Here is a 27660-nt window from a genome sequence, read left to right on the forward strand (position 1 = left end):
GCGCAGCCCTCCCTCCCTCGAGACACGGAGCCAATCAAGGCGCTGAACAGGCGCATGCGCTCTTACGGAGCCGGGCACGGACAGAGGCGAGGCGCTTCCTTTTCCGGGTTAGCTCCCACTCTACACCGTAAGGAACTGCTGGGGTGCTATTCTGAGGTTTCCTTTGCGCAAAAGCAGAGGGAGGAGAAGCGTGTGCGGCCGTATGGCGCCTCCGCCCCGGCCCGTGTGACGGCTCCGCGCGGCGCCCCGCTCCCCTCCTCCCCTGGACCTTGGCGCCACCCCGCTTCCCCAGCCACGCTGACGGCTCCTGCGCCTGCGCAGCCGTCCGCCGCGCCACCCCTGCGGGCGCCGGTCCTCTGCCGGAGGGGGGCGCGGGCGGCCCGAGGGGAGGGGCAGGGGGCGGGGCTCTGCTGCGCGCGGGGCCGCAGCGCTGCCGGGGCTCGCGGCCGTGTGGGAGGGGCCGCGGGGCAGGACGGAGCGGCTCGGCTCGGCTCGGCTCGGTTCGGCTCGGCTCGGCCCGGCCCGGCCCGGCCCGGCTGGCCGCGCCTCCTGCAGGAGCGGGCCGCCCTCCTGCCGCCGGGGGCGGCTCATCGTCCGGTGTGTGCAGCGCCTGTGAGGCTGCTCCCCGAGGCAAGGGGCCGTGCGCTGCCCCCGGCCCATCAGCAGCTGTCGAACGGCGTCTGCACTAAACGCTCGCCTCCGCCTCCTGTCTGCTGGTCTCGCCGTTCCGCGGCTTTGGCCCATTCGGTCCCTGCATGAGGCCGCCAAGGCCTAAAGCTCCGAGGGCGGCCTCTTGTGAGAGAGCCCTCGGAAGGCAGTGGCGTTGTGTGCAGGCCCTGCTGCCCAGCAGTCAGCGCTTGGTGCTCAGACTTGGCCCCGGGGTCTGTAATGGTGAGATGGGGCTGGCGGGGGCGAGCTGAGAGAGGTGAAATGTTTTGTCCCGTCATGCTGAAAGTGAAAAGATTTATTTTTAAATTGGCTGATGCCATTGTTTACACTTGCGATTCCTATCCTTACATCTGCTTAGAAAAGCAGGTGATGAGTAATAAAAACCCCCTAATTCTTCTTCAGGGATACTTTAATTAAATATATTCTGTCTTTATGTGATGCCAGGAATTCAAGCAGATTATCCCTAATGATTCTTTTTTAAAGTAGTGAAAGATTGACATTGAACAATCGTGAGGGGGTTTTGTTTTACGTGATGTTTTGACAAAGATACAAAATGAGACTTGCCCAATCCCACAAATACACGGTTAGCATAAGCACTGCACACAGTTGTCAAGATAGTGATGTTTAAAATTTAGCACTGCAATACTGGTTTGCAAATCGTGTCTTGGTTCATAAACTTAGTAGCTTTTTTATTAAACATATTAGAATTTATCGCATGTACTAGAATCATCTTTTTAATGTCTCTCTAGGAGGAAGGAACAAGAGTTTTGTCTTATGGCTGTTCCAGGAAAGGTGGCAGCTTTCCATCTGCCTCCCCTGCCAACTGTTGGAGAGATTATTAAACTCTTTCGCCTTAAAGCCCAGAAACAACTTTCCCAGAACTTTCTACTGGATTTGCGATTGACAGGTTAAATATTTTATTCTAATATTTTTAGATACTTTAAAGCATGTATCCTGATTTTCTTCAAAATCTAGGTTCTAGCTAAGGAGATGATGTTTGCATAATGACATCTGTCAAACTCATGACAGCTCAATGCTAAACCTTTAAAGACTTCTTTTAAAAGTAGTTTTAGCTTAAGCAAATTGATTTTACTTGTAAATTCCTATAAAATGTGGGTTTTTTTATAAATTATAGAGAAATTTTTAGGTAGAAACTATATTTCTATATAAAATATGAGTTACTGATTGAAATGTAAAAATCCAAGCCCTAGTAGTACTTTTACCATTCAGTTAATATTATAGTTTATAAGTTTGATTTAAAAATAAGTATTTTTTCAGATTATTATATATCATAGAAAGTGCTATAACTCATTGTGCAGCTTAATTTACTATATACTGATGTTAGGAAGATCATTTGTCTCAGTTTATCAGAAATCTTGTAACTTTTTTGAACCAGTTACATTGTTCTGAACAATTCAGTTTTCTCCAGCGTCACATCAGCAGTGGGTGACAAAGCTGGCACTGTTCAATCAGTGGTGGGTTTCTTCACTGTCCTAGTGGTGGCAGGGTTTTACAGTAATAAATGCAGTGCAGCTTCGTGTAGCTGATGATTTGATTTACATTTGAAGATTCAACTTGATAAAGATTTAGGATGTGAACATGAAACTCAGTTCCACTTTGTGAATAACTGGACTCTTACCCTGGAATAAAAATGTCTGCGTGCATTTAGTAAAATCTTACAGATAGACACGTCTTCAGATATTTCTTATTTTTATTGCATACTTAAGAAGTTATGGAACGAGCAGCATAATTTCTCTCCACATCCTCTCTCCATGCTTCCTAAGGATCTCTTTGTTTCATTAGCTACATTTTTAATCCTTATTTTAATCCTTTTTCAATCCTTCATCTGTTTTCTCGTGTGGCTGTAATACCTTCCAATGTTGTATCCTTCCACTTAACTACAGGTATTCTCTCCTCATCTTTCAACTGTCCCACTTTCTATAACTACCAGTTGCCTGTATTCCAACTCTTTCTTTACTCCAGCTCCTCCCTCATAAAATTACTCTGTACATATTGTAATCTTGGCAGAGCTTCACTGTATATTTTTTGCTTCTTGAATTTCCTTGAAACAGAAGTACTTTAGTGAAATACCTGTTTAAGGATGAGTAGTGAGACTTTAGGATGTTGAACACCGGTGCTTACTTGCAGGAGAATAGTACTGCTGGTTTACAGATGAGAAGTAATATTCTCTTTTTATTTGATTCTGTAATGAGCAACAATGTATATTAAAGACATTAAATTGAAAATAGTCTTTTTAAAATAGTTGAGGGTATCTTGTAATATGAAACGAATCTGAATTCTGTGCAGTCTAGCAGGCATGTGATCGTTTAACTGGGATGTGTCACTGTTTGTGCCTCTTCTGAGATAAGCACACTTGTGCTTTAACAATAAATAATGGGTTTATCTTAGTGAGCTGAATCTTTTGGAGAATAAAGGCTTAGTATGTTCTTTGTGTCTTGCAGACAAGATAGTGAGACAGGCTGGCAAGCTGAAAAATGCCCATGTTTGCGAAGTGGGGCCTGGGCCAGGAGGAATTACCAGATCCATTCTCAGTGCTGGTGTTGAACAGCTCCTTTTAATTGAAAAAGATGCTCGATTTATTCCAGGATTGCAGGTACCAACTGGAGAATAATTTGTATAAATGTATCCACAACGTTGAATAAGAACATTTTAAGAAAGAAAGGTTCCATTTTAAGAATTTAAGAACATTTTAAGAAGAAAGGTTCCAAGCGTCTTGTTGAGATCTCAACATTGAAAATAAGTTTGCTGCTTTGTCTTAAATCAGAGCTATCATTTGCTTGAAGAACAAAATACACAGAATAGCAATTAATTACTCCTGCTGTCTCATATGCCCTTTCATTTAAATACCCATTGTCTCTTCAGGACCTGATCCTGCAACTGAATTAAGGCTGAGGCCTGTCTGTTTTTTTTTAGGTTGAGATGTTTCAGATGCTTTAAAGGTCTATCCATGCAGGTGAAATAGTAGTCTGAAGGCTGAATGTAATGTCCTTTGGTCTTATTTTTCATTTTAATTCTAATAATTATGCTTTAAAGTTGATAAAATTGTGAAAGCGTATCTCCAGTTAATACAGTTCAATGTGGATTAACATCCAGATAGAGAAGAATAAAGCATTTATTTTACAGTTCAAAAAAAATACTCTCAAACTTCTGTTCCTTTCTTTTAAAGTTGGTATAAATTCACAAGTCATTGTGACGTTTTTCAAACACCATCTACTTGTGTTGCTATTAAATTTTCATGTTTATGGAATTTGGTTGTATAAATCTAGCAAGAAAATAAGAGTCCGAAAATCTTTTCAGATTTGACTGTTTCTTTGTGCCTCTACAGTTTCAGATTATAGCAATTCAAAGAGCTTTCCTTATATTGCACTGTGTCTTCTGTAATTCATCAGCAGTGAAAAATAAATATGTAGTTCACTTGCAAAGTGCTACCATCTCTTTGTAGGACAATAACAATGTAAGATATGAATGAAACTGCTCATATCCTTAAGCCTGAATAGGCATGTAACTATGTCTTTGTAGGATTAGCCATTGATAATTTACAGTATGCCATCTTTACCTTACGAAGTATGAAAACTCCATATTTTCACTTTTCTTGAGTGGGGGCAAATCTACATTTTGTGTTTAGATTTTAAGAACTGATTTGGGATTGGAGGGAATTTGAGATTAAATGATACTTGCTTTAGTTAACAGAGTTTTTTTCCGGTTTTTCTGGTCTTCTAAAATGCAGCCACTACAACAGATTTGTCTGAATGATAGTGTACTTTTCAGGGTCTATAATGAGCTTTTAGTATGTCATTTTCTTTTACTGTTCAAGTGAATTATTATTAGTCATTATTTTTAATTAGCAACCTTCTCACAGTAGAAATAAATGTGTCTGAATGAGGTTATTGAATGTAACGATGCTATAGCTCAGTAACAGTGGATGTGAATGAACAAGAAATATGTTGCATCCATTAGTGTTAAATTTGGTATTGGTTTTTTCCTCCAAATAAGATGGTACATAACGGAATGAATCTTTGTTTTGTGATAATGTGGGTTATAATATCTATTTTTTTCTGGTTTCCCATTGAAAGCTTTATCAAAACCAAATACTCCTAAAAGGGTTGAGATTTGAATAACAAAAAATGTTAGATATTAAAATAACAATTGGCGACTATTACATAAAAAAGTCTCTTTAGATACTTGTAAAATCACTAATGTGAAGCGTACAGCATTTTTCATTAGCTGTTTTTTCAGGCTGTGATCTCTATCATAAAACTGAAGTTGGGATCCTCTTTACTGCAAAACTGAAATATAGTGAAGAACATACGTGTACAGAGTAACAGTTTACACAAGCTGAGAGTCTGTCAGTTCTGTCTCGCTCTTGAATCACAACCTCCCTATGCCATATGCCCTAATAGTTGTTAGGCTAGAAAGATTTATGAAGAGAGAAAGGGTGCTCAGCCAGAGAGTAGATTGAATACAGAATTCTTCCAGGAATACCATTTCATTTTTTAAACTATGCCCTTTATATTTTCTTCATGCCATTTTAGTTGCGTGTGAGGAACAAGGGGATCTGGATGATGGAGGGTCAGTTGGCTTGTGTGCTTGGGGCTTGTGTCCTGGAACTGTGTAAGCTGCACCCATTGGCCTTAAAATGGAGAAAGTTTCAGTGGGTTTCTGAGTCTTCATTTCAAATTAGAAGTACACAACTGTGATTTTCTGCTCACAAATTAAATGCAATTTGCAATTATGTTAAATGTGATACTCAAAAAACCCCAGACTCCTCTTGACATGAAAACCATTTTTAAAAAGCGATATAACATATGTTAATAATCCTTTATTGTGTAGGCAGCTGCTTCCTCTTACGCTTTTTTGTAACGTTATTGATCTTACATTATCTTTCATTCTATTATAGCATTTATAACATCTTCAAAGAAAGATTTGACAAATCATGGCAGATTAGTGAATTTGTATGCAATATTATTGCTAGTGTAATACTGAAAAATCTGTTAAGTGGTTTGGATTTGAGGTTAGATTTATTTTTTCTATTTGGAAATAATTGCACTTAAAACATGTAGGAACACTTAGGTTTTAGTTAAGCTTTTTCTTTTTTTTTGGTACTCTACACAAAATTTAGCTATTTTCACAGTAAAATAAACGTTTACTCAAAAAAATTTCATGCAAACATTTTGTGAACAGTATGAGAAAGCACTACTTCCCTTTGGCTCAGAGACCTGTGAAAGCTGTTTCTGCCCCTGAGCATGTTAACATGATACAGAGTGAAGATGAAACTAACAGTGATGAGCAGTTTATTTCAGCACTTAAGCCACTAGCTTGTACTGTTTATGGATTTGGATTTCTGTGCAAAAGCAAAATTGTTCTTTAAGCCGTTTTTCATTACTCTGACTTAGGAACAATAAATATCCCCAAATGTCATCTTTGTAAGCGTTGACTTTGCTTTTGAATTGTGCTGTTTGTGCATAGTTTCATACTGTAAGAGAAAAAGTTAGCAACACTAAAAACATACCTAATTTTGACTGTGTAAACAGACACCAGAAACGAAAGAATTGGTCATCAAGCTACAACTTGAGTTTGCATTTCAGCCTTTATTAAATACTAGATAATCTGCAGAAGTGGGATAGAGAAGTTGACAACAGAGTGGGTTTTGTAGCATCTAAGAAGGTACAAATTTTTGAGATTTTTCTCTACAGTTAGGTATTCATTCCCTCACTTTTGACAATTCCTTGGTTTCTAATGGTGTGAGTTCAGACTACTACAGGGAGTATTGAGAGAATGTTTTCCCCCTTTTTTATGTAAAAGAAAAAATGACTGAATGTTTCTGCAGCCTTGTATCACATATGGCTAAAATTGGAGAATAGACCCTACAGCTAGGGGGAGACAGAATAAACAACATGAGCCTTGTTTCCATAGATAATGGATCTAAAACCTTTTCAAAACCTGCTGCTTGCATTATTACTTAGATCAGGTGGGGTCCTATTAGTGGCCTAGGGTTTCTTAATTGTCCTTGTTGAAGAGACTTTTAGGAGTCTTTTCAAGTTTAAATTCCCTATTAAGAATTCTACAGCTGTGAGTAGTAAGCGTTTACAGAATCACACATTAAACTTTTTCATTAGTGTTTGCTTTTTGAAGGTAAATGCTTACTAATGGAGTGCTCAGTTTTAACTGCTGTTGTGCTTTTTTGTATATTGAAGATAAATACATAGCAATGGTTTTATTCCTGCTGTGGCTGAGGCTGGAAATCAGTTTGGTTAATACTTACTGTGAATTCTGCTTGCTTGCTTGCAAACAGATGCTATCTGAAGCAGCTCCAGGAAGAGTGCGCATTGTTCATGGAGATATTCTGACATATAAGATGGACAAGGCTTTTCCAAAGCATTTAAAAAAGAACTGGGAGGACGGTTAGTATTTGACTTTGGTTTATTTCATGTTTAAGGCTTCTGAGTTAGTCTTAAGTGTGGTGATGTAGTTGGAGTTCACTTAGTGTGGGTGTTACTCTCTTCTGGTACATTTTGAAGGTCAGAAGAGAGAGACAAGCTAACTTTCTTCCTTATTAGAAGGAAACAGAGAATCATCTTCCTCTTCTATGACAAGACAGTGGCATTTGTGTGACATTCACCTTAGTCAACATTATTGAGGAGCGTTGCAGTTATTAACCTTGAGGTGTCTTGACCATACAATAATGACTCTTGGGAAGTATAATAGCAAATCAAATGGTATACTGTCATCCCAGCTTCTTCCACTTTTTGAAGAAGCCAGAAGCCAGCACTGCTGGCATTCCACTGAAGAAATTTCTGTAACTTTCTTTGAAGCTTTTAGGAAATCTGTCGTCAAAAATTTAGTCTTTTCATTGTGTTGGCTTCAGTTGGATATCTTTGGCAAAAGTAGAATCCAATTAGAGATATTTTTTTCAAATCTGTGGTTCTCATAGGACTCAATTGCACCTTCCTTTTAAAATATGTAATAGTATCACATAAATCGGAGATAACCTCCCAGGCCTCTTTTCTGAGTTTCTTAATTTAAGGTAGAGTCACTGTCTGTAGTGCCTGAAGAACAGTAAACTGCTTTCTGACTTAGGATGTAAAAGACCATGCCACATTACGTTAATCTTGAAAAATTCCATGCCATATTTGCCTCCTTGCAAAAGGTGAGTGCTTCACAAAACAAAACTATAAGCAAATGCATGTATGAAGGTGTACAGCAGTTTCTAAAAATTTACCTTTCTTGAACATACATATAAGACGTTGTTATCTTTGAAGCTAACTAATTAGAGGTAAGATAAACTTTTGCTGTGTTATTGCTACATGAAAATCTGAAAGGCTGTTGGATTTCAGAGAAACACTTGGTCATCTCTGCTATATATGTAATATCACAAATATGCTAGAAATATCACAGCCTAAAAAGTGCATAATAAGTTTGCCAGAAAACCAGCTTGAATTTGATATTACCATGTCTTATTCATGTTATTAAATGCTGTAGTATCTAAGAAACAACGACACGCTTTTCTCCTCTTCTGTTGCACTCCTGCTTAGACATAAGGATCCCCACTAATGACATGCCTACTTTGTGTTCTACAGCACTTATACACTGATAAAATCCTTAATTGAACAATACGTATCACTTCTTATGGCTAAGTCTTGTACTTGCTCCAAGGACTCCATACAGAAAGAGAGGTCTGTCGGGTCTGAGCTAGGTGATTGTTTTGGGGATTATGAAGACTGGGTAAAATGTCCTGAGGAATGTGTTGGACAGATGGATGAGTGTACCTAATAGTCATAGTTTAAAATCACGGAAACACTGTTGTAGTTTTGCTGTTGATACAGTTTTGCTATTCTAGAGTAGCTCAGTAGAAATCTACTGATCAGCTGAAAGCTACTGATTTATTCAGATGTAAATGAGAACCAAACCTAACCACTTTTTTCCAACTAATTACTGAGAATAGTAACACAGTTTTGTCAGTGTAAGACAAGTATAAATGGAAAGGCATAATTTTGGCGTGGCATGATAAAAATTGTTTTCATATTTTAAGTCTAGGTTGATGTGCATGTATCTTACTTACGTGTTCTTTCATGGCAAAATCTTATGGAAAACTTTTGACGGTTGTTTTTCTTCCATCAAATATTAACAGAGCCACCAGATATACATATCATTGGGAATCTGCCCTTCAGTGTTTCAACTCCTCTAATCATCAAATGGCTTGAAAATGTTTCCAAAAAGGATGGACCTTTTATTTATGGCAGAACACAAATGACATTGACTTTTCAGAAGGAAGTTGCAGAGGTAAGATGTTACTGTTTTCCCAAAATTTTAAAGATGCTAAATTAAACAAAAGTTTGTTTGCATGCAACCTTTTGTTTAAAATAGAAAACCATCTTAGTTGGCTTTAAAAAGAAAGAGTTGGTTCAATTTTTAGTTTGTGTGGCTGTAAATTATGAATTTTAATGTTGATGATCCTTTCGCAGCACATAGATATTTTAAAAAAATTTCTTACGGAGGGATATATTTCCTTAAGGTACTTAATCTGTGCTTTTCTGAAGTCTGATTTCTTCGACATGAATAGATTCCATGGCACTCTTCTGTTTTTAAGTATCTGTCTTCTCTCATAGTTGTTTCCTTTGCCCTCTTAATTAAAACTAATCTTTAAAAAAGATACCTTCCTTGAAATAAGGAAAAATGGAAGGCTAGTAGTATTTCCAGTTGTGATTAAACACTTAAAACACAGGGAGTGTTCTGTCAAGACCATGGAAACTGGCTCAGATTTTTTTGAATGAGATTTGATACCGGAATTATGAATGGATTGCTGCTAGTCTTAGGCATCATTTGAGTTCTGTCACTGCAAGACCAAGAGCAATTTGAGATTTCACTTTGTCTCAATAGTTAGGTACTCAAAGAAGGACAGACTGATCTGCTATGTAGTAGTGTTAGTTCTACATCAGTTGATAGTAGGTTTATTTATTTTATTTACTGTTTTATTTGCCATTTTATTTTACCATTTATTTCTGTCGCCATTGCATGGAACATATCATATGACTTGGCAGTCCTAGCTTAACAGTTGGACTTGATGATCTGAAAGGTCTTTTCCAACCAAGAAGATTCTGTGATTCTGTGATACCATAGAGGCCAGAAGACTTTTTGCTTTGTATTTATGAAAAGCAGTATGGCTTCTTACCAGCATCTCACTTGCTTTAACAAAAAAAAAAAAAAAAAAAAAAAAAACAAAACGAAATGCACATCAGTCTGAAAACTGAATTTCCATCTGATTACTCCAGTGTTCGTAAATATGTGGTTTTCCATGTGCAACCTAAATATGTGTGTTGTTTTAATTTTAATCTTTCAAATTAAAAATTCTATTAGGAAAAATTTGCTGGTTTTTTTTCAGTATGTAAGTTAGTAATAATTATATATGCAAGTGACATGTGTGCTGTCACACCATGTTGTACTGTCATTACTTTAGCCCTGCAATCAAGATTCAAGACAAGTACTGGAGTATTTCCAGTAGGTCGCTCTGGAGAACACCAGGGACAAACATACAGTACAAATAAGCTAGATTTCTTAATTCAGTTCCGAGCTCATGTGGTTTCATACATTAAAAAATCCAGAGCTGTTTTCCTGAAGGACTTCATGTCATTTGGGATTATACCTCATTGCAAAATATGGTTGATGGACTATGATATAAAATGCAAAATGATGATGGGTAAGATGCAAAGTTTTGTGACAGCAGTGAAAAAATTGGTCTAGCACTGAGCGAGAGCATAAATGCACTCTGTACTTTATATAGCTGTAACCAGCTGCATACACCATTGGTGACGTGCAGATTATAGTGGTTCTGCACCCAGCATAGCTCAATGAGATGCAAAATACCATGCGCTCTTAAGTTCCTTGTACTTAGCAAGCTGAGAAGTTAGAAACACTAGGAAATTGAACGGTATGTTGTTCGAGGTCATGCAATGAATCAATGTTAATTGTTGAGTTTACATTCTGGGATATCTTGACTCTTGTTCTTACATCTATTTAAACACAGATCTTCCACTGAAGACAAAATTATTCACAGTTTCTGGCTTGCGTTTCCATAATTGATTTGACATAATGAAAAACTCTTTTGACAGAGACTATTTTGTTTTATGATTAGGAGAAGGGACAATAGTGAAAAGATTGTGTCGTCTTTTTCTGGCCCTCTGAAGATGCTGAAGTTAACCGTTGTAATTTGGCATATACAGACATACTCAGTACCAGCAAATAGAGAACAGTGTAATGCAGATACTAAATAAGTTGCTACCGATATTTTATGTATCTGTGAATTTATATTCTTGAGAAGAAAATGTCTTATACTCAAAAGTTTGTCCTCACTGGATATTTGTAAGCTAAGACCCTAAATATCAAAGAAGGTCTCAGTGTATATGCCATAAGCTCAGCAGAAGGGTAAGATGCTGTCATAGAGTGAAGCCATGTGCTTTATAATCAATTCTCTATTCTGATGTGATTTGATTAAACTGATTAAAACTGTTGATGAGAACCAGCAGTTACATTACGTACTGAGTTCTGAGGCCTATCAAGGAGGATAAGGCTGGATATCCACAGCAGTAAAAATGACACTTAAAAATGTTGAACAGATCATTTTATCTCTCTGTAGTTTACATTCTTAAAATTGTAACTTACTTTGTGGATAAGAATTTTTACCTCGCCCCAAATTCCCCAGTGCTTCACCTCAAATCTGCCACCTGAGCAGGGTACTTCCTGGCCCACTTCCATTAAAATGAGTGATGTTTCAGTTTAAATAGATGATCTTTGTCAGTCTCTAATTTTGAGTAAAACTGGGCAGAGAGAGTAGTTTGCCTGCACTGCTCTGCCACATGATCTGCAGGCTGGGAGGTGGGGTGCTAAACTGTTAGATATCTAGAAGACAGGCATGTTAGAAGAGCAGAATACTTAATCATTTTGTATCTAACACTGATGTCTATTTAGAATACTAGGCAAAAGGTGTTAATAGAGTGAAAAATAATTCAGAGTTTTGAGCAGCAAACAGAAGAAAAATTACCATTATGTTTTCATAAGCAATATAGGTTAAATATAAATACTTATGTTCTAAAAAAAAGTTGTTTTGCAGAAAGTGGCTTGTGTACTAAAATGTTTTTAATACTCCTTTATATGGTCAGCTTTGCCAATGTAATTCTTCATGTAGGTTAATTCGTGTGACAGATTTTGCAGATTCATTGATAATGGGATTTTAACACACGTTTTTGAAAAGCACAGTTGTATGGTATAGCTCAGCATGGTTTACTTAGTGCGCTTTCAGGTGCTCTCCATATTTTAAAAGTAGGAAGAAAGAAAATTTTGAGAAATGAAGGGCAAAGCCCTACAAAAATATGTCAGGTTACAGAAGTATATCCTCAGTATTTTCATGTTCCTTGAGCAGCGCCATACACAGGGATGTTCCTGCTGATGTGGTTGAAGTGGTTTAAGATGCTACTGCCCGGGGGTGGATGTCGTTAACTTACCCCTTCTGTAGCTGAGATGCAGGAACTAACCCAAGATCTCTTTCATTTCCACTGCAGAGGTTAAGGAAGTGCGTATCTGGTTGCATTGTTAGACTTTCCAGCCTGTTTTTTCAGAGAATAGTAACGATGGCAGATAGATTGTATTTTTTTAATAGGTCTCCTCTGAAACAATAATGAAGTTAGTTTTAAATGCTGATGTAGGCAAAAAGAATCACTGAGCTTTCTTTCAGAAAAGTCATTGAAAAGTATTTTATTTGCTCTATGCTAATACTGAAACTGCCTTTCAGGAGAGTTGTTTAAAAAAATTGTAAAACTTCAACAGTAGCTTTAATTTTATATTTCAGCGATAGTTTTAATAAGCATGGCAGCATTTCATGAGTAGGCTTTTCATCTGAAGCAACATGAAGTACAGATGTTACCAGATATGCAAATTGCTTTTAGTTTTTATTTTTTATTAAGGTAATGGTAAATAAGAAGAATCTTCAAAATTCTATTTCTGCATGGGTGATGTAATGTTTTTTACCATTTGAAACTTGTTTTACTGAGTGCTTTTTATGTTTAAATCTTATTTGTGCTAGCAAAACACAAAGTATTTCTTGCCAGGTCATGAAATTGTAGAAAACCTCTGTCCAGGCTACTTTTTTGATAATATTTGTGAGAAATTTCTTGGGAAAATCAGATAATTACTAAATTGAGCTTTAAGTATGAAATGCTCTTACTGTTAGGTATTCTAAATTTATGTTAAGTAGATACCACTTCCTTGCATATATTGTAAGCGTAGACCAGTTAATAATGAGGAAAATTTGTTCTTTCTGATACTGATTTTTATGGAGCTCTGTTCGACCTTGAAGGAGGGGGAAAAAAAAATTGATACAGTGCAAGGAAAGGCTGTGGGAATACTGTCAGCTGGTGTTATGTTTGTTTTGAATCCTGCAGTCAGAAGAATTTTAGTCTTTTCTTGTGCCCACATAATTATTTTTATATTCATTAAGTTCTGCAGAAGTTCAAGGAACTGCTTTTCAAGAGCATTTGACTGTAGGACTGAGGCTGTAAACTAGTATGGTGTCTTAGTGAAATGCTGCTACATTGGAGAAGATAATTCTAGATGAACTGGGCATAAACTTTGATGTGGGTTCTTAACAATTAAGTGGGGTTTTTTTTAATTTGTCTTTGCCTTTAATTACACTGAAAATCAAGCTTTAATGTAACTCACCACTTGGTCAGTTCAGTTTCACTGATTCACATGTTTTGAGTCTTCAACAGAGGCTTACAGCTAATCCAGGAGGTAAGCAACGTAGCAGACTGTCCATCATGTCTCAGCATCTCTGCAATGTTGAAAACTGTTTCGTAATTCCAGGTCAAGCCTTTGTTCCAAAACCAGAGGTAAGTTTTGATGTATTTGTTTGGGGTTTTTGTTAATTTGTCAGTCAAACAATATATCTGATTTTGAGTAAGGAACATGGTTGTGTGCTAATTCAACATCTCTGTACTACAAAGTGGAGTGATGTGATATTCCTGTAAATGAAGCGCACTTGCTTCAAGAAAATGCTTTTCTTTTTGGTTCCGCAGAATTTGGCTTTGACCTTCAAGTCTATCTGTAGGATCAGCATACTTCTTTGGGTGTTTCTGGAGAGCAAGATTAGGGTTTAATGACAGGATACTCTGCTAGGATTGTAGCATCTTTGGAAAGCCTGCTGGTTTACAGTTTGCATTTAAAAACAGTTTGGGAATTGTGTCTAGAAAATTCGATGGGTCTTTTGAAAGACCCTGATAAATAATAACTTTTCATTTGTCATCTTTGTCAAAGATCTCTAATTTTACCATGTCTATAATCTTTACGTTTTACCTTATCTGTAGCATATTTAACTCCCTCCTATTTACTGTAGCATTTTATCACCTACATCCCACTGCCTGTTTAAAAAAGTTACAATCTTTCCTCCCTCCTATCTGCTCTTGAGTGCACAGAGACCAGTCTTTTTGCTGTGCTCTTATGTATTGCCACTGCTATTTATTAATAGCTGTTATTATTACAGGAATCAAGAATTAATAAACTGCATTTTGGACAAGAATTTATTTATCTATTTATTTATTTATTTAAAAAATATGTGTCTGACACTAAGTGGGATCTGTTTCCTCTGAATGCACGTGGAAATCTACTGTTCCATTTCAGAAATGAACTTGCAGCTTCTGAAAAGTTCCTTTTAAACTGATTGTCTCAGCTCATCAATAAATCTCCTTTCCCCCATATCACAGTCTATCTCTTGGTCTGGTCTTTTTACTCTTCAGGTTTATCTCTTGAGAATCTTTGGAAGGTCATTCTTTCTCTCTCTTATCACAATGAATTTTAAAGCCTATTCTGATGATGATTTAAAATTCTATTAGTACTTTTTGAGCAAGTAACTGTTCAAGCACATTAAATTATTAGTTGTGACAGCAGTCTGTTGTGAAGAAAAATGACTATGCTTAAGACATTTTTTGCTTTGCTTTCCTCCCCCTCCGTCTCCTAGCTGATTGAAAAATAATTTCAGGATGTCATCTTACTGTTAAATATGTTCAGTAAGACCAAAATTCCAATTTTGTGGTGGTGGTTTCTCGAGGGTGGATACAATTTGAGGGCATAGTAGAACTAGCGTGGTCAAAGTCTTGTGCAGACTGTGCCTCAGAATTGGGAAGCTATAATTGATATTTCCATTTTCCTGTACCGAAAAGGCCATAGTTGACTGAGAGAGGTAACTCAGAGTTGTGACAAACGTCTTAGTATAAGCAAATCCTACATTCAGTTGGTGCTCTGTTGAATAAAAAAGGCAGTACCACTAAAGGCAAGCATGTATTTATTTAATACAGTTCTTTGAGTTAAAACAAATATTGCTTATATTGCAAAAGCAGAAAGTGCAAATTTTTCAGATGGACCTGGCACCTGGTTTCACTATATTTTGTTTCCTTCAAATTCCTGTTGTAGATTGATCTTCTGATTTGTCCGTGTTCTTTCAGTTGTAGGCTGACATGTGGTTTTAGATATTACCATTTCTGATAGAATCTTTGTTTTCTTGGAAAGCTCTTACAGCGTATTGTGAACGAAGTAGCTCAGTGTTGATTTTTATTCCATACGTATGCAAAGAAATTCATGTACTTGTGTATGAAGTTTTAGGAAGAAGAATTTGCTGCTTATGTAACTGATGAATACTTCATTTTGCTCCTAGCATGCAATTATTACCTTCTTATGCCCTCCTGTAGAGTGCCTTTGGTTCTAATTTTACAAATGTTAGTTTTAATTCACATGCATTAGCAGTGATTACAGCTTAGTGTCATGTTAAACGCCTTACTAAAGGTGGAGATCCGTGTTTTTGGGAATTACCTGTTTACCTTGTTTGCCCAATGAATTAATATTATTTCAACAATACCTATGAATGTTGAGACATAGAAGACTCTTGGTTTATGGAATGGAATGGTGCTCCACAGCATTGTGTCTAAGCAAAGAAAAATTGGCTTTCTGGTCATAGTTAAGTCTGCAATACCAGATAACTGCTGATACTAGCATTAGGAATAGTAGAAAACAAGCTCCTTGATGAATACTGAGAAACTCAAAATGGCTACGTAACAGTAGTAATACGAGCAAGATGTAATTTCATTCTATGTATATTAGACTAAAGACTTTTTATATATTAGATGTATAAAACGTTTCACTTTGTCAGATGCTGTAGCAGAAGATCTTACTTTTTCCAACAGACTATACATAGAATGTTAAGGCCTCTTCATACCGTTTTAGTGAATTTGGGGCTAATAATATGGGAAAAGAAAGTTGTATATAAATATGCAAAGTCATTCGCAGTTGGTTTTGTTGAAAGACTCATCCAGCATTATCATATTCCTAAATTTAAAGGCCTGTGTCATACCCTTTTCATTCCCTTGCCCGTGCTAACAAATTAACATCAATTTGCTTCTCATTTAGCGAAGCGTTTATATAGAACGTACTCTGCCAATGACCAATACAAAACAAAGTCTGTGCATTGAAAGAAAGGTTAAAGGATCTAAGATTATTAAGCAAAATAAAGGGGTTAAGGAAATAAATTTTAAATGATGAAGTTGTCTCTGTTGCTATTGTATGTTACATTTTACTATAATAGAATATATGGGAGTGTGCCTGAAACAGACCCTACTGGAATAATTAAAATGACTTATAAAGTTCTTAGAAGGCCAGAAACATAGAAGACAACAAATGGTAGCTGTATTATTTGAGCTGTTAAAAGCTACTTTGAGCAAGTGTAAGCCAGAAGGCTTCCAGATTTTCTGGAACATAGATATTTACTTTGTATCCTGTGTGTTACAGTTTGCAAATGTTTTCATAGTCATGGTTACATTTCTGTTATTGTATTGCTCCTCAAATCTAACATTCTTTGTGTAGTGATAGATTAGTAGCAATTGGAGAATGCCCAGTAGACATTTCTTTAAGAATAATAAATGAAACTCACAGCAGGTGGCAGTTTGGAGCGGGAGAACCATTTTTGGCAAGATCTGAATGGTTCTGTTGATTTTTCAGCCTGGTATGGGAATATACAATGCAGCTAAGGTTTGGGGCTATAGGGTTTTAATGTGGGGTTTTTTTTAGTTTGGTTTGTGTGTGTGGGGGGGGTTGTTGTGTGTAGTTTTGGTTTTGTTTGTTTTTTTTTTTTTAAAAAAGAAATCTAGTTATTGAGGCAAGTTAGAGCTGAAATTGAAAGACAGATATGTCTGCTATTTAAAAACCATTGAATTGAGCTTCTTGGATAGAGAGTGGTTGGGGTTTTTTTCCTTGTATCATAATTAAAGATAAAAATGTAAAATACACTATAAAACATTATATGTTATTGATAGCCTGATTTGCTAAATAGAAAGCAGTTAGTTTTTCAGCATCTTTGCTGTAACAAATGATCAGTACATTAGTTGTACTGTCAGTTATGTTTTAAAATAGTTCCTTATTTTTCAATAAACGTTACTTGGAAAGTCAAATAGTTTGAAAAAATCAACACAAAAAAGTACTCTTGTAGCAGACTTAAGCATTGTTTCCTACTTTGTTCTTTTTGTGGAAGCAGCTATAAATGAAATACCTTGCTTAAACATAATTGCAACCCATATCTAAGAAAAGTGTTATGTTATACATTCTTTGAAATAATCAAACTACACTTAGCACAAAGAAAGCCTCAGTGGATAGAAATAACTGTATTTACACGTAGTCCTTCAGGTTGTAACCTGCGTTGCTCTCCTGCTCTGTGGATGGGAAATGGTGCTCCTTAGGAGGGTAAATCCATGCTCCTTGCTGCTTTTTAAAACAGGAAGTGCAGAAGATCACACCTGCGATAAGCAGAAACCCTGCTGAAATGAATCCTATATAAACCGCTCCTCCTGGTTCATGTTTACTGCTCTCTGGAATGGCCTGGTCCAGAAAATTTGAAATAATTTCTCTTGTGTACCAGGATGTTGGTATTAATCCAAAGATTCCTGCAAGAATGAAGCAGACTCCTCCAGCAAAACAAGCATGACTTTTGCTGTCAGTGTCCCCTCCCAGCTTTGTGCATTTCATTCCAACTGTAGTGATGCAGATCCCAAAGGCTGATAGGATACAAGACAGTACCATGGTGGTCCGTGCAGCCTGGATGTAGATGGGGAGAGAGAGAACGGAGTATTTCAGGGTACAGCTAAACATCCCAGTGCTGTACCATGTGCAGTCCATCCAAAGTCCTTGCATCTGTGTGATAGCTGTTATAATATTTGAACCCACATCTGCGTTTACCTTCCAGTTTGGTAGCAAGGTGGCTGTGATATCTCCAAAAACACCAAACAAAGCCAGAAGAAAAGCAAAGAACTGTAGACTTGCTGATGCCATGATGATTATCTGCTGTCACCTTTTGTCTGCCCGTTTCTCTCTTGTAAATGAGTGTAACTGGTTGGTGGCTTCGTAGCCAAGGCTGTAGCCCTCTGTGTAATCAGGAAGAAGGGGGGGAGGAGGAGTGCGAGGGGGAAAGAAAAAGAAATCAGCAAACAAAAAAGCTTGCATTTAAAATTAGAGCTATCTGAATGAATATCTGAACATGTCCCTGCAGCAGAGGAGAGCAGCTGAGCAGCTGTACACAAGGTACTTGAACATAAGTGACGGCAAATGGACAGTGTTTTAGAATTGCTTGTAAGAAGGAGCTGCTGCCCTTTCATACATGATTGCAAGCCATCAAGCAAAACTTATTTTACTGGAGTTGTTTTTTGTAATAGTATACAGATTGCGGGCTTATTAGACAAATATGCATTGTAAATGGCACATTAGAAACTTGCAGATTAGAAGTCATTGCTGAAAATATACTGTACTCTTCAAGTACCTTTCTTAAATGTGTTGATGGCTGTAGTTGGTTCCTGTTGACTATTTTGTAACAATGAACATTGATTATACTATCTTTCATTCAAAGTATGGTTAAAGGTAACCCTTTATGTCAGTTATTTAAATATTATCTGTTCTTTTGTTTAATTACTGTTACCAAATTTTTTTTTGAAGGAGAATAAGATTGCAATTAGTTTATGCAGTATTTTCACAATTGTCACATGTGACTTCTCTAAATCAATATTCTATTTTTTGTCAGTGATTCTCAGTTCTTGACTTAAAGTAGCAGTTTTGAACAAGTCATAAGAGTAAATATGATGTGCTTTTATGTTTGAAATAAAATACTGTATTTAACACTGATATAGAACAACTCAGTTGTATAAGTGCATTTTTTAAATCAGTCACCTGTCTGAAATCATATGCAAATTTGCCATGGCAGTTTTAAAAATTCATTAAAAACCTCCCTGCTATTCTTGCATAAAGAGTCAATTTTCATTTGACAGTTGAGAACATTTTAGGCAATACGATAACAGTGCACCTGGGAAGACAGAACTGTTGCTGTTACATCAGCTGGACTGTTGGCATAGCAGATGAAGAAAAATGGTTTGAAACCTCTGTGATGAGGACTAGAAATGGTGTTCTGCCTTTTTGAGTGGGGCTGTGTAATTGGTAGGGTTTGTCTTTTATCAGAGTGATAGGGAAAGGGTAGTGCTCAGTCTGGATTATGCTTTCTATCCTCCTATCTAAAGATGAACAAAAATATTAAAATTGGTCTTTAGCATTAGAACTTTTTTGAAAAGCCATAACGGGATAAAGTTGAAATAAATGGAACACAAAATATCTGCAGCATTGTACTCTTATTTCAATTCATTATACATAAGACAACAGGGTTTTGATCAATATGTATTCTGTCTGTCTTGATTGGTATTACGTAACAAGTAATCTTCTAATTTATATATTGCACTTAGTTCAGGTAATTGTTCAAAGATGTGCTAACTCTGTCCAGAATATATATATTAAAAATGCTTATAGTTAAGGTGAGAATGTTAACAGCTACTCATTTTTAAAATCTTATTTCAAAGACCTACCTATTTCCAAATCCCTTCAATTTGTTTAGACATAAAGAGTTGCTTTGGCAAATGCATATAATTTGCTGCATTGGGCCCATGGGAAAGATGTCTTAACTTCCTTTTACCGAAAGAACTGACATGTCTGGATAGCTCAAAACACATTCAAAAGCATATTCTGGAACAGCTAATTAGGATCTTGAGTTAGCCTTTTTCATTGCTTCCTTTTTAAAATTTCAGCATATACAAACATGCAAACATAAACGCAAACCATTGCAAATGGTAGTCATGTGTTACATTTAATGGGATGAACCAAATTAAAGGCATGATAAATTGAAGTATAAGCACTGCAAGTGCAATAAAAAAGACAGTTATGTTTCATTCCTGTTTGTGTAGCACTTACTGCTGGATGTGAGGTCTGAGATGTTTTCTTCACTGCAGATGTCCTGGAAAAATGCAGTTTCTCTTGAATTGGAACTATCCCGTCTCATATAAAACTGCATTGGCATGTATTAACAAAATTTCTTGGAATGTTGTTTTTTTCCTCTTCTCTACAGCAAGTGCATTACTGCTGTTTGTTCGCTCTCTTAGTTCCATCTACCCGAGAATAAAGGAGTACTTTGTTTAATGAGTTTTGTTTGACAAACACTCAGTAAGGGAAAGCAAAGAGATTATGGTGAAAAACACATGGAGGCCCTTAGTCCTAAATACATAATGTTATCCAGGTTCTATGATGAAAACTGTGAATGGTGATTAAAAGTAAAATCTTGAGAATCTACAAACTGTAGACTTACAGAATGGGGGGAGGGTCGGATTCATTTAAGTTGAACTGAGAACCAGAGCCAGAGGGTTTTGTTTATGGGTTGTTTTTGTTTTTTTTTTTCATCACAGATAATCTTATTAAGAGTTTAAATTTCCTAGGCAAGAACTATGCAATTTATTTAAATTTGTAATTGGAACAATAGGGCATTTCTATTCAACTACAGGTTTTGCTTATGTCTTCTTGATAGCCTTAGCCTTCTGTAGGTCATCCTATAACTTGTTACTTTTGTATGAGTCTGCATAAAGGAACGAAGGGAAAAAGCTACTAGTAAGGCTCATATGGTAACTGCAGCACATCGGTGAAGTGGTCTCGACAAGTTGGTGTGTGAGATGAAGAAGTTAGGAGAAAAGTCTTGCTGATTGCAGCGATACACCCATAGGTTCTGCGCTTGACTTTTGGTTTCTTGTGATCCTGTTTCTGAGCCTAGTGTGAATAGAGTTAAGTTAAGAATTAGATTATTGGTATTAGAGCAGTGGCACAGTTATTTTCTGTTGGAAGTGAACCAAAATGAAACCCTCCCATCAGAACAGGATCACTATGAGATAACATGTCTGGTATTAGACCTAACATTTGTCTGTAGTAGACAGATAAAATGCTGGTGAACGTGCTGGCTTAGAACTATCTTAGTAGGATCTCAAGTAGTCTGTTTTAATGAAGTTGTAATACGTTCTGCTTGGGTTTCAGTTCCCTAGGAGTAAATTACAGCTTGGAAAAGGGTATGTGGATTTGCTTTTAATACAGCCCTGTTGCAGGATACACGTATTGCCCGTCATGAGATCTTTATTGTCAACAATTAGTAAAAATTGTCTCATTTAAGCTTATTCTGATTTAGAGTGTTGATTTCGTCAGCAAGGCAGCAGACTTCTCTGAATTAAACTGTACTCGTCATGTGTTCCTCCTACCGTACTAGAACATAAACCTTCATTGTACTGATACACTAAAACAGCAAGGGGTGAATAATTGCTGTGCTATTGACAGTTCAGGGTAGATCGGTTGAATAATTTTCATAGTCATTAGTTTGTAAGAATTGAGTATTATTTTGTAAATATTTCTAATGTACTTGGTGAGGGAAAAAGTGTTACTAATAAAGTTATGCGCAATTTAACTTGTGTATTTTAAGTGCTGTTGTGTACTCTGTATTGGCTTTCATAATTCTACTCTCTATTTTATGCATATTAAAAAGGTTAGGAGAAAATAGCATGTATAATTTTAAAGGAGTGGCCAATTACAGTGAAAAGCTTTCGCCTGTATCTGTTGCTATAGTAACCAGGCAGCTTTCCTGGGGTCCAAAGAAAACAGTGTCTATAATGGAACAAATGCTGAGAAGTGCTGTGTTTTGTTTCAGAAGCAGAAATTATTGCCCACTGGCCTTGAGATTGCAAATTGAGCTGTTTTTCTCTTAAACTGTACACTGCATCTAGACTCTGCTCTTTTTTTCTTTTCCTTTAGAAATTTCTGTTAAAGATGCAGCTTCTACTCCCAAAGAGCCCTCATATCTCGCTTACAAGCAGTTCTGCAAAACTGAGGCCATTGTGAGATCCCAAATGGTCTCTGATGGTTTTCTTATCCCTGATTTTGCTGGGGAAATACTATGTTTTATTTCTTGACAAAAATGTAGATAAACATATCTGTGTGTAAATAAGTATTTCCATGCAAGGAGCCAGTTGGTTGTGTGAAGCATGTATTTGCCCTGTTTAAAAAGGTATACTGTTCTGTCACTCAATGTGAACACAAGTTTTCGTTGCGTTCCTGTGCTCTTTCGGACATGTAGGACCTGTGGCAAGGGGAGAAGCTATCAATGCAGGAGAAATTCAGAAACCGCTTTGGAAAATACATTTATGTGCATTTCACTGCAAATTCCATATGTCAGGTTTTCTTTAAATAAGTTCTCGTGTCTTTACATTTTAGTAATTTAAGTATTTTTTCTGTCTTATGCTTGACTTTAGCTTTCAGAAAAGGTGGAAAACTAGAGGAAAAAACACTATCTGTATAACATACCCTTAAGATAGCAGTGCTTATGCTGGAAACTTGTGGGTTTTTTTCATCAGCACTGTTAATCAGTATTTTCTTTCCTTACTCTAGCCAGTATTTTCATTCAGCTTACTAAGATCTGTCTACATGAAAAACTTTTACATTGTTTGAATTTCATCATTTCTGTTGAAAGCAAATATAGTGCCTCTGCTGTTGAAACAGTTGTACTGGATAGGTGTATTTGACAGCTGAGCTGTTCCCATTGAAAGTACAACATGGATGGATCGCACCTTTGTGCCAGAAGAGTATGTCCGCATCAGAGGTTACTGCAATTTAATTGATTTTAAAAACCCCCACAAACTTAGAGCAGTTTTGTTTAGAGCAGTAGAAAAAAACCCTCTCTTTTGTTGAAGTTGGTTGGGTTTTTTGGTTGTTTTCTCAAACAATTGATACAATTCTGTTCTGCTTAGAACAGAAGCTGTTCTTTGGTCTGAGTGTATCTTTTCTTTTAGTCAGAACTAGCACATTTTCAATTTAGTGTCACACAGAATCTGTTCTATGAGTTACCAATATTGACTGTCAGACCTTTTAAAACAGATGGATGATTGTCCATCTTATTAGCAGATTTTTTTAATAAGAAACTGAATATTTTTAAAAATCTAGCACTTAAAATTTTTTAGTCGTTCAGTACCAGTACTTGTACAAATTGTACAAATTGTCAGTGTGTTCCTCCATATAAATTTTTCATTTTTACTGTTGTTAATGTCTAGTTTGGAAGATGAACTGCTTTGTTTGATGTGGTGCAGAACTGGATTTTTAGCCCAACCTGTATTTTGTAATACGGAAGTCTGAATTCAGGGCATTTCTGTATAATGCAGTATCTCTGTAATTGCATGACGTATTTTATGTGTTTATGTATGTGTACATTGAAGGAATGATGTTACTTCATTCTGTTTTCAGACAAGGGAAAGTTACCCTTTCTGTGACCCAAGCTGATTTTAGAACTATAAAAGAATAAAACAAACTTGAAAGAGATCTGTGTAGAAGCATTCAAATAGAATTTTGTGATACACATTGTAAATACAGAATTGTATGGTCACTTAAACTGAATGCGTACTTATTTCTACCTACTATTCCTTTAAATAGACTAGAATTTTAAAAGCTTAATATGCTGAAAAGTAATTCCTTGGCTTACATTTTAGAAAAGCCCTAGAGCAATAGAAAACATATAGGGATTGAGTTTGATTTCTAATTATAATAGCAATTTTCTCTGGCTGCCCTTCAGCCTGTATATTGAATATTGTCTAATTTGTGTATCATGTCAGAATTGTCTTGTGGAAGGATCTGAAGAAAGAAGTGCTAATTACTTTACAGATTACATGGATGTGGAGGAAGTGCCATGGGGAAAAAAGTACTAGGTACTAATGACATGTGAACTAATTGGAAATATGTAGATAACTAAGACAGACTAAAATTCTGTAGGGCCTTGCAAGTTAAGCCAAAGCTCTATACTCAAATACTATGACATTAGTCACTGCACAGCTATGTTACCTGTCACAATAATGTCTGCCTATGTTCTGCCGGTTTCCTGATGTCTGACTGGTTAACTTAGAAATAATATGTCTCAGAGGAATATTATCTGCTCATCTTTTTTTTTTTTTTTTTTTTTTTAATTCCCCTTACAGGTGGATGTGGCTGTGGTGCATTTCACTCCACTGGTGCAACCAAAGATACAGCAGCCATTCGAGCTAGTAGAAAAAGTGGTTCGAAGTGTTTTTCAGTTTAGAAGAAAATACTGTTTCCGTGGAGTCGAGTAAGGATCTTTAACAAAAAAATTCTGAGATACTGTTTTTGTAAATGTGTAAGCTACTAAATCAATGGAGAAACGCTTGTACGTATGCATTTGATTTTATTCCTCCCTTTTTAAATATGGTATAGTTCATCAGATCTTTCCATTTCAGAATTGTTTCTGGAGACATCTATGAGATGACTCTCTTTCTGCTGTAATTATATAATAATTACTGTGTATTTTTGTTAGAGCAGTTGAAGCAGTTAAAATTACTAGGATAAATTGGTGATCTTTCCAGTAGTTTGTCTCTCAGAAACAAACCCACCCACCAACCACAAAAACTACAGCATTTGTTAGTTGAGTTAAAAAATGAAAGTCTCAAAATTCAGAACCAAAGATGGCAGCGTGAGGAGGGAGAATATCATCTGTGGGAAATTTTACTTATTTGGGAATAATGCGAAAAGGTCAAATTCTTGTTTCTGTGCTTGCCCTTTTATGGAGTTCTTACTGATTCTTTAAAAATCCCCATGTCTTAGGGAATTTATTAGGTTCTCTAACTAACTGATGCGAGAAATCTGCAGTCTGCTCGCCAAGGATCCTGTTAAAACCCTAGCACAGGCATGTGTCTGACTTGGTATGGGGAAAACCCAGCATTCAGTGTTTTAGGACATGTGTCAGAGCTGCTGTTAGGACTAGAGGCACGCTGCTGCAGCTTGGGCTAGCTGAATTTTGCTGGATGTGGTTTTTGGCTCTGACGCAGGCCAGGATTAGGGTGGATGCTACCTTGCTTGAACTACAAGCCTTATGTGTCACTATTTTAAAGGTGACCATAGAATTTTGTCTCTAGTTTGTTTTTGGGTTTCTGCTTGAGGCAGTGAATGGCATTGATGTCTGCGATGCAGACATTTGACCTGAAATTTTGCCTATGTTAAAGTTTGAGTATGCATTTGGAGGTGGTTAGAAAATGAGCTATGCGAACTCCAAATAGGTTTGTACATGATTTATAGGGTTGGGGTTTTTTTTTGGTGAAAGACCGGTTTTGGTTGACAATCCAGACAGAAGGTATATGTTATCAGCGTATCTATGTTTTGCAGAATATTTTTGGCAGAGTTTAAAAAAAAAAAAAAAACCAAACCCCTCAACTGTTGTGTAATTTCAGATTGCTAATAACTGCTCTATATTGTTTTGAGGCAAGGGGGGAATCTGAACTTTTGGACGTCATGTATCCCCTAGCAGCTTATCATACTTTAGCCCTAGTGTGCAGCTAAGAAACACAATCCTCTTATTCTTTAGCTAAACTGAAAAAAAAAAAAAAAAAGCTCATTTTGGAATATAATAAGACTATTAAGTTTGTTACAAGGTATCTATCTATTGCATGTACTGTATAAAAACAAGGTAATCGAGTCAGTTGACATTTGAGTGTACATTCTGGGATCTGAGAGAGCCATGGCATAGAAGATTAAACTATTAAGTCTATGAAGAAAACATTGTAGTTTGAGTTGCTGTTCCTGGGCATTTGTAAGATGGTTCATAGTTTGTATATGAAACGTGATTAAATATTTTTGGCTCCAGGTACATATTTTAACTACCAAAGGCGAGAATTACTTCAGAAGGGATATCAAAATAAGAATTGATCCATTTTAACCTTGCTGACCTACATACTGAACTAATAGGGACATTTTTGACCAAGGCCTGGAATAGCATGTACTTTAAACCAGGCTGTTCCCAGAAGTTCCATCCTTCTCTTGTCATTTCAAACCATTTCTTCACTTTGTGTTCTGCCTGCCCACCAAGAGCCGGCTATCACCTCATATAAACCCTTTTGACTAGCTTGTCCAGCCAACCTGCAAAACACAGCTGGGGATGTGTTACTGTTACCAGATGCACAGCATTTTTCAGGTCTTACATATGTATAGCAGCGGCAGATAATTTGAAAACTGAGATATGCACATCAATCGTGCAAATTTTCTGCCTTCCTCACCTGTTGTAGACTGAGAACTACTGCTAATAAGTAGTTTGCGCTTTGTAGTATGCATTTTTGCAAGACCTTAAAAAATCACTTGAATTAATACTATTCGTTGAAATTTGGGGAACACTGGCCACAGAGTAAATGACGTGGTTTGACTATCTATGAACAGTGACAGAGCAGAAAACAAAATCTAGGACTCCTGGCACATTCTCCAGGTTCTGAATATTAAAAAGTGCATGATAAATATTCCTTTCCTCCTCCTTGGCTTTTTTTTCTGGCATTAGAAGTACAGTATTAATGACAAATGATAACAATATGTTTCCATTGGAATGAAACAGCCTGAGAGAGTCGTGTAGTTTGGATCTGATCTGTTTTGCAGTTTAATCTGTTGTTGTTCTCTAAATATGAGGCTAATTCTAAGAAGGCTCTGTGACTGTATCCATACCCAAAGCTCTTTTTAATGTTAGCAAATATGAACATACATGCATGTATTTAATGTACAATGTATGTATATGCTTTCCTATGTCATTGCAATTTCCATGTGCAGAAAAAGGTCCCTTGTATGTTTCCATTTGCTTAGATAATGAGCTATATTAAGAATGTTAAAGCTAAAATAATGACATAATATAGGTTTACTATTAAGTAAGTAAATTCCCAAGAGGACCCTGTTACTCTTAAGGGAAACTGAAATGTCTGAATTGTTTATTTGTCTTCTCCCCACACCATTTAGGACCTTGTTTCCTGAAGGTGGACGTTTGAAAAGAACTGAAGAGCTGATGATGACAGCAGATGTTGATCCAACTCTGCGTCCTTTTCAGCTATCCATGTCACACTTTAGAAATCTATGCAATACATACAGGAAAATGTGCGATGAAGACCCGAGCCTTTTTGCGTACAATTACAGAGAAGAACTAAAGCAAAAGAAGAAGGTGAAGAATTTACTTAAAAGTACCAGTCAGCCTGAACAGATGGAAGAGGAAAAGCAGCTGTAATTGCAGCAGACTGTTTTTTTATTTAACTCCTGATGTTGATTCATTAAAAGGAAGCTTATGTATTCCTACATCTGTGCAAAGTATGGAAGAAATACTTTTGAGAAAGTGGTGGCAAGAGAGGGCTTTCCCATTTTATTTATTCATTCTGTTCAGCTATAGACAGAAGTGATACGACAGTCCAGTTACAAGGTGCCTGCAGGTTCTTGGGAAATGGTTAGAACACATACCATGAACAAGGTATGTTGTGAGACATGTCATTAAGTTGGGATACTTCTGAAATAATTTAATTTTGTCTGAATGAAAGTGCATTATTGAAACGTAAGAAAAAAATACTTTTCATACTTCAGCATGATGGTGTTTGGGGATTTGTGCTCTTTTTATCCTGGAACATCCTACTCCGCAGAGTAATTTAAAAAACAGAAGCCAAAACTCTTGTATAAATATACTCAAGTGACTAGCTTAAAGGAGGATAAAACGTGCAGATTGCTTCAAGGTCTGCTAATACTCTTCTCATTTATACA

General features: G+C 36.7%; 2 protein-coding genes across 5 annotated transcripts; one reads left to right on the forward strand and one right to left on the reverse strand.

Moving 5' to 3' along the window:
* Nucleotides 1-27547, forward strand: TFB1M (transcription factor B1, mitochondrial). 4 transcript variants are annotated; one of them, XM_075748380.1, is made up of 8 exons: nucleotides 1-127; nucleotides 1419-1576; nucleotides 3132-3283; nucleotides 6983-7091; nucleotides 8819-8970; nucleotides 13449-13568; nucleotides 24075-24202; nucleotides 26878-27547. In XM_075748380.1, exons 2-8 carry the CDS (start codon nucleotides 1444-1446, stop codon nucleotides 27137-27139), a joined length of 1056 nt encoding a protein of 351 aa, XP_075604495.1. In that variant the 5' UTR covers nucleotides 1-127; nucleotides 1419-1443; the 3' UTR covers nucleotides 27140-27547. The 4 variants fall into 4 exon arrangements, with proteins under 4 accessions (XP_075604495.1, XP_075604493.1, XP_075604494.1 ...); XM_075748378.1 differs by having other exon boundaries at nucleotides 20-107; XM_075748379.1 differs by lacking the exon at nucleotides 1-127 and adding an exon at nucleotides 539-925.
* CLDN20 (claudin 20) lies at nucleotides 16946-18045 on the reverse strand. Its single transcript, XM_010306486.2, has one exon. It carries the CDS (start codon nucleotides 18043-18045, stop codon nucleotides 17386-17388), a length of 660 nt encoding a protein of 219 aa, XP_010304788.2. The 3' UTR covers nucleotides 16946-17385.
* Nucleotides 27548-27660: the final 113 nt, after the last annotated feature.

This window comes from Balearica regulorum, chromosome 3 (genome assembly GCF_011004875.1).
Source record: "Balearica regulorum gibbericeps isolate bBalReg1 chromosome 3, bBalReg1.pri, whole genome shotgun sequence".
NCBI lineage: Eukaryota > Metazoa > Chordata > Aves > Gruiformes > Gruidae > Balearica > Balearica regulorum.

Bases quoted from the DNA above. Each gene is read 5' to 3' on its own strand.
- TFB1M (XM_075748378.1), top strand. From the start codon at position 55: ATGCGCTCTTACGGAGCCGGGCACGGACAGAGGCGAGGCGCTTCCTTT. The intron at 3,284-6,982 runs GTACCAACTGGA...GCTTGCAAACAG, and splicing joins GATTTATTCCAGGATTGCAG to ATGCTATCTGAAGCAGCTCC. The intron at 7,092-8,818 runs GTTAGTATTTGA...AAATATTAACAG, and splicing joins AAAAAAGAACTGGGAGGACG to AGCCACCAGATATACATATC.
- CLDN20 (XM_010306486.2), bottom strand. From the start codon at position 18,045: ATGGCATCAGCAAGTCTACAGTTCTTTGCTTTTCTTCTGGCTTTGTTT.